Raw genomic sequence first — 6,008 nt, 5'->3', positions numbered from 1 at the left:
ACACACACACATATACACACACACAGAATTTGATTTAGGTTTTGTATCAGAACTTCTGACTCATCTGTTAAGACAAACACTTTGGGTGAGTTAGGATTTGGCACAAAGCATAGATTGTTAACAATGAACCTGATGAAGCTAATTAGTGTTTTGGTAGGGTTCCATTGCCTGTGCAGAGTTGGGGAAGTTTTAGATCTAAGCCTGTATATAAAGGATCAGTTGATAGAGGATCTTGGCTGGACAAAATAACAAAGTAAAGGAGCCTTACAGGCACCTTGTTTAAAAGACTGAGCAGTGGTTTCATCTCCTCTGAGGCTCAGGCTGGGAGGAAGAGGCTTCCGTGGCTACATTAGGCAGAACTTTCTGAGCATGAACATGATAAGAACCACCACACAGGCTGAGCATGTGCTAAGGGTACAAAAAAGCAGGAGGAAAAATTGAAAGATTAGAAAGAATATTATGTATTTTTTAAAGTGTGAAAAGTAAAATAGAGCTTTATTAGACTTCCTTACACTTGCTGTATGGATTAGTATTTTTATTTTAAATCACATATGGAGCACCATGTAGTTGGGCCTTTCCTGGCAGTCTTAATCCTTTTCTAACTGGATCCCTAACTAACAACAGGTTGTCCCAAGTTATGCTCTCCACAACCCTAGTCTGCCATCACAGCATCTCCAGGGCCTGTTTGAAGAGGATGCTCAGGGAACCTGGGATTTAGCCCCCAAAGTGTCATTGCCTCTTCTTGTTCCACCCCCATCTCACCAGACTGGGAGTTCCAAAGACCGTCTGCAGCTGGACAGAGTTCCAAAGTCCATCTGCAGTTGTCAGCTTTCTGCCATAGACACATATCCTCCTTCTGCCCAATTTCCTTAAAGCACAGGAGCTGCAATTAGGTACTAATTTTCACAGCTGGGACATAGATGTAAGTAGTATCAGGACTTTCTTCTCTTGCAGGATCCCATGGGACTATGCTGTGTGCATAGTAGTTAAATAGACATGTCTGTTAGTGCAGTTTATTTTATTTATTTATTTATTTATTTATTTATTTATTTATTTATTTATTTTGAGACGGAGTCTCTCTCTGTAGCCCAGGCTGGGGTGCAATGGCGCGATCTCGGCTCACTGCAAGCTCCACCTCCCAGGTGCATACCATTCTCCTGCCTCAGCCTCCCGAGTAGCTGGGATTACAAGTGCCCACCACCACGCCCGGCTAATTTTTTTTTTTTTTTTGTATTTTTAGTAGAGACGGGGTTTCACCATGTTAGCCAGGATGGTTTCAATCTCCTGACCTCGTGATCCGCCCACCTCAGCCTCCCAAAGTGCTGGGATTACAGGTGTGAGCCACTGCGCCCGGCCAGTGAAGTTTATTTTTTATTAATCAGCTCAAAATAAGCTATATAAACCTTTAGGTTTTGGGTTTTATAACTTTAGGTTTATAAAGCTTATATTGAGCTAAATGTTTATATTGAACTAAAGGTTTATATTGCAGCAACAATGACTGTGTTCAGAAAAGGAATAGCTAAATGTTTAGTTTCTCTTGGAGAGCTGAGTTTCAGAAATTGTATAAAGCAACACCTTCACTTTACCAATGAGAAGCTGACATCTAGAGAAAAGAACTAATTTATTTACCTCTTCCCTCCCCAAGAGAGTACCAAAATTAATTTATACATTCAGGCTGTTGAGACTTTCAGCAGCTTGACTGGTCACCCAAAGACCGATGCTTTGAAGTGAAAGATTTGGGTAAGATGAAAAAGCCTAGGAGTGAAGAAATCTATGTCCTGGTCCTATTCTGCAGATCTTCTAACTTTCATTTAAATGGTTATTTAACTTTCCTGGGTCTCGTGCATGACATGAGGATTGCATTTGATGCAGCTGAGGTCTCTGTTCCTGCAGTTCCATGAGGCAGTATCTCTAGGTGTTGGAGTCACCTCCTAGGCTCAGGTTGCCCTGGATCTTGAGGCTTGCATCTTCTAGAACAGCAAGCAGCAGAGCTCTGCTCATTCAGACAGGCCAGAGGCAGGAATCTCTGCCCCATAAGCTTAGATACAGGAAATGGGGAGGGAGGTGGTGGTTCACGGAGATGTTCATATCTATGTAGGTACCAATTGTTCCCAGGCACATATGAAAGTCTGTTAATGAAAATGATGTATTTTAAAGTTTGATTTGGAGCGTTACTAGTTCTAAAAATGTAAGAGTAAAGAGTAGTAGTTCTAAAAATGTAAAAGCTGGGTAGTGAAGAGGAAAATGGGAGGATAACATGTGTGGTCTCCATTTCAGTTTAGTACTGTCTCTGTCTTGTAGATGGAAGTCAACTTCACTAAGAACCATGAAGATACAAACCAAACCTACAACCTTATGGGGCTGCAGGCTTTTACAGAGTATGTCGTAGCTCTGCGATGTGCGGTCAAGGAGTCAAAGTTCTGGAGTGACTGGAGCCAAGAAAAAATGGGAATGACTGAGGAAGAAGGCAAGCTACTCCCTGCGATTCCCTTCCTGTCTGCTCTGGTGTAGGGCTGCTTTGGGTTAGACTTGGTGGGGTTTGTCAAGTGTCCTGGTTGGGAATCATGGAATCTCATGACCCCAGGGGCTCCCTGTACCCTCCAAGAGTGAGCCTGCACAACTTTGTGCCTCAAAGGCAAAGGATCACATTTTAATACTCAAGAGATTCTTGTACTATACATGAAAGGGTATCATATCATTTGTTTTGTTTTGTTTTTGAGATAGACTCTCGCTCTGTCACCCAGGATGGAGTGCAGTGGTGTGATCTCGGCTCACTGCCACCACCACCTCCCGGGTTCAAGAAATTCTTGTGCCTCAGACTCCCAAGTAGCTGGGATTACAGGGGCCCACCACCACACCCGGCTAATTTTTGTATTTTTTGTAGAGACGTGCTATCACCATGTTGGCCAGGCTAGTCTTGAACTCCTGACCTCAGGTGATCCGCCCAGCTTGGCCTCCTAAAGTGCTGGGATTACAGGCATGAGCCACTGCGCCCCACCAGTATCATATCATTTGAAGGTATCCTGTGATAAATTAAAGATATATATTGTGAACCTTGGAGCTACTACTCAAAATAAAGGTGTAACTAATACAAAAAAAAAAAAAAAATCAAATCTTTAATGACAGTGAGGAAAGGAAAGAGACGTGGATTGCTGGCTGATCAAGCGTTTACTAAGTGTCAGTATGGTCATTAAGAGCAACACTTCCCGTCAGTGGGCTTGGCTTAAATCCCAAGCCAGGTATCTTTGGGCAAGATACCTAATCTCTCAGTCCATTCTCAGAAGTTTCCTCACATTTGTTCCCCTTTTCTATATTGAAATATAATATGTAAGTTAAGTTTATAGTAGTACCTACTTTTTTAGCATTATTTTAAAGATTAAATGAAATAATGTGTTTAGCCCATAGTAGATACTCACTAACTGCTAGATCTCCTATTCTTATTATTTATCCTACTATTATTATTTTTAATCCTCCTAAAAGCACAATAAAATATGTAGAGTCATTCCCATTTTGGAAATGAGGAAACTGAGTTTCAGAGACGCTAATAAATGGCTCAGGGTCACTCAGCATGTGTTACTTTTCTCAAGAGTCTTGCCCAGAGTCTGACCCTCAGTAGGTGATCAATAAATGTGTGATGAATGTATCAGTTTTCTATTGCTGCTGGAACAACACAAATTTAGTGGCTTAATGCAACACAAATGTATTCTTTCATAGCTCTGGAAGTCAGATGTCCAAAATGAGTTTCACTGGGCTAAAGTAAAGATGTCAGCAGGGTTGTTTCCTTCTGAGACTCTGAGTGGAGAATCTGTTTCCTTGCCTTTTCCAGCTTCTAGTGGCTGCCTGTATTCTTTGGCTTGTGGTCCTTCCTCCATCTATAAAACTTATCCCCCCATCATCACATCACCTTTCCCCGCTCTTGTGTGTCAGACCTCTCTGCCTCCCTCTTATAAGGACTTTTGTGATCACAGTTAGGACCCACCTGGCTAATCCAAGATAATGTCCCCATCTCAAGATCCTTAACTTAATCACATCTGCAAAGTGCCTTTTACCATATAAGGAAACATTTACACGTTCCAGGGATTTGGACGAGATATTTTGGGGCCATTTTTCAGCCTAACACAGTAAATGAATGATTAATTGGATACACACCCAGTGATGGCCACACTTCTTCTTCTGAATTATGGACAAGAAATTTTAAAATGCCCACCCTTCTAACCTTCCTCTGAGGCTTTAACCTTATTTATTTATAAGGGATGTGAGTTTTAGAATATGAATTCCCCCATTGCCATGATTTCAGGCCTCATGATTTCAGGTGGTTTAGGGATACCCATATTGTAATAGAAAATGAGATTTCAGTCTCATACCCAAGTTGCAGACTAGTCTCAGATAACATCTGGGGTCAACTTCTGTGCTACCTCATCCACACAATAATGATTTGTTCCTTTGGATCCCGGTTGAGTTTCCAGTATTAACACTAGTATTAACAGATGTTTGGTGCATTCACCCCTATGGTCAGATGTCTGGAACCAATCTGATGCCTTCTGAATGTTGTGTTCTGCACCAGAGATGTTCATGCAGTATCATTCAGCAAATAGCTCTCTTCCTTTGCCTCACTCTTCAGCAGGCAAGCTGATGATTAAGTGCTCCCTTGGGGGCCGTTGTGTTTTACCTAGCTCTTCCCCTGCCATGGCTGTCACTCTTCTTTCTAGTGACCTCCTGGTGCCATCGTGGCTCAGAGTCTCAAGCTCCTCACAGACCAGCCAGTCCCTTGTGTCAGTTTTCTCAGCTTGTTTTGCTGCCAAAAACAAGATTTACTATTTCATCTGGTTTATTAGTTCAGCTAACTTGATTTAATTAGCAAACACCAGATGCTGGTGTTACCTATGCCTTTTGCTAATTAAACCAAATCAACACTTATTTATCCAAGTCACCATTAGAGAACTTTTGCTTTTGTCCTTCTTCCTTTTTTCAGGATCCCAGAAGAAACTGATTAAAATGCACCCTCCCTGTCCCCAGCAAATCCTCATTGGTTGTTTTCAAATTTATAAACCACGTGTTTTCCTATTTCAATGAAATGCCACTTGTTTAATGCATACCACTTCAAACCTTTCTAATTGTTTGAAAACATGTATTCTAAGTTGAATGTGAAGCACTGACTATTTTCTTTTGGATTTCAATATATTGATTATTAAAGTTATTTACCTATATTTAGACAATCAACTCACTACATGATACAGATATAATTTGATGCAAATCCTGGCATTATTTCTTAAAAACTTGTGATATCGAATACCTGCTTAATTTCTCTATGCTTCAGAAATGACAGGACTGTGAGCATTAAATGAGAAAATTCACAGAAACTGACACTTGCTAAGAGTTAGCTTTTCTTATTGTTGTTCTTCAGCAGGGGTACCTGCATATGTCTAACTGGTGGTTGCTGTGGGGATACCCATATTGTAATAGAAATAGTATAGCATCAGTTGTTGCTGTATCAATCCAGAGAATTGATGCCTTTGAATACATAGATATTTTGGTTGATTTGGAAAATTTTAATTTTGTTTTTTTTTTTCAGAGTCCTTACTTTTCCCCCTCTGATTAAACTGAAAATCCATTATCAATTTATGGTTAATGGAAAGCTGGCTATAATAACCATAGAAGACTTACATGCTAGTGAGGCAGCGGTTTCACTAACAGTTGCATCTGTGGGAAGTCTATACTGAGAAGACTGTTTCTCTTTGGACCATATTTGCAGGAAATAGTGACCTCGATGAAAGAAGAAAATATCCATTTAAACTCATTTATCATTACCATCTATGAAAACAAATGACTGCCTATGGGATTTTTTTTTTTTTTTTTTTTTTTTTTGAGATAGGGTCTTACTGTGTCACCCAGTCTGAAATGTAGTGGTGAGACCTCAGCTCACTGCAGCCTCCACCTCCCAGGCTCAAGTGATCCTCCCACCTCAACTTCCCGAGTAGCTGGGACTGTAGGCGTGTGCCACCATGCCC

The 6,008-nt window shown here is 40.8% G+C and overlaps 1 protein-coding gene across 1 annotated transcript in view; it reads left to right on the top strand.

Annotated features, from left to right (window-relative positions):
* The window catches only part of IL31RA (interleukin 31 receptor A), a 53,266-nt gene that overhangs the window by 27,202 nt on the left and 20,056 nt on the right, over positions 1-6,008 (top strand). Inside the window, exon 4 of the mRNA XM_011996746.1 lies at positions 2,302-2,467. Within this exon, the coding sequence (XP_011852136.1) occupies positions 2,302-2,467 (166 nt within the window). The remainder of the gene's footprint in view (positions 1-2,301; positions 2,468-6,008) is intronic.

This window comes from Mandrillus leucophaeus, unplaced genomic scaffold, assembly GCF_000951045.1.
Source record: "Mandrillus leucophaeus isolate KB7577 unplaced genomic scaffold, Mleu.le_1.0 Scaffold523, whole genome shotgun sequence".
Classification (NCBI taxonomy): Eukaryota; Metazoa; Chordata; class Mammalia; order Primates; family Cercopithecidae; genus Mandrillus; species Mandrillus leucophaeus.
Note: the sequence above shows the minus strand (reverse complement) of the source record. Positions and strands in the feature narration are given on the sequence as shown.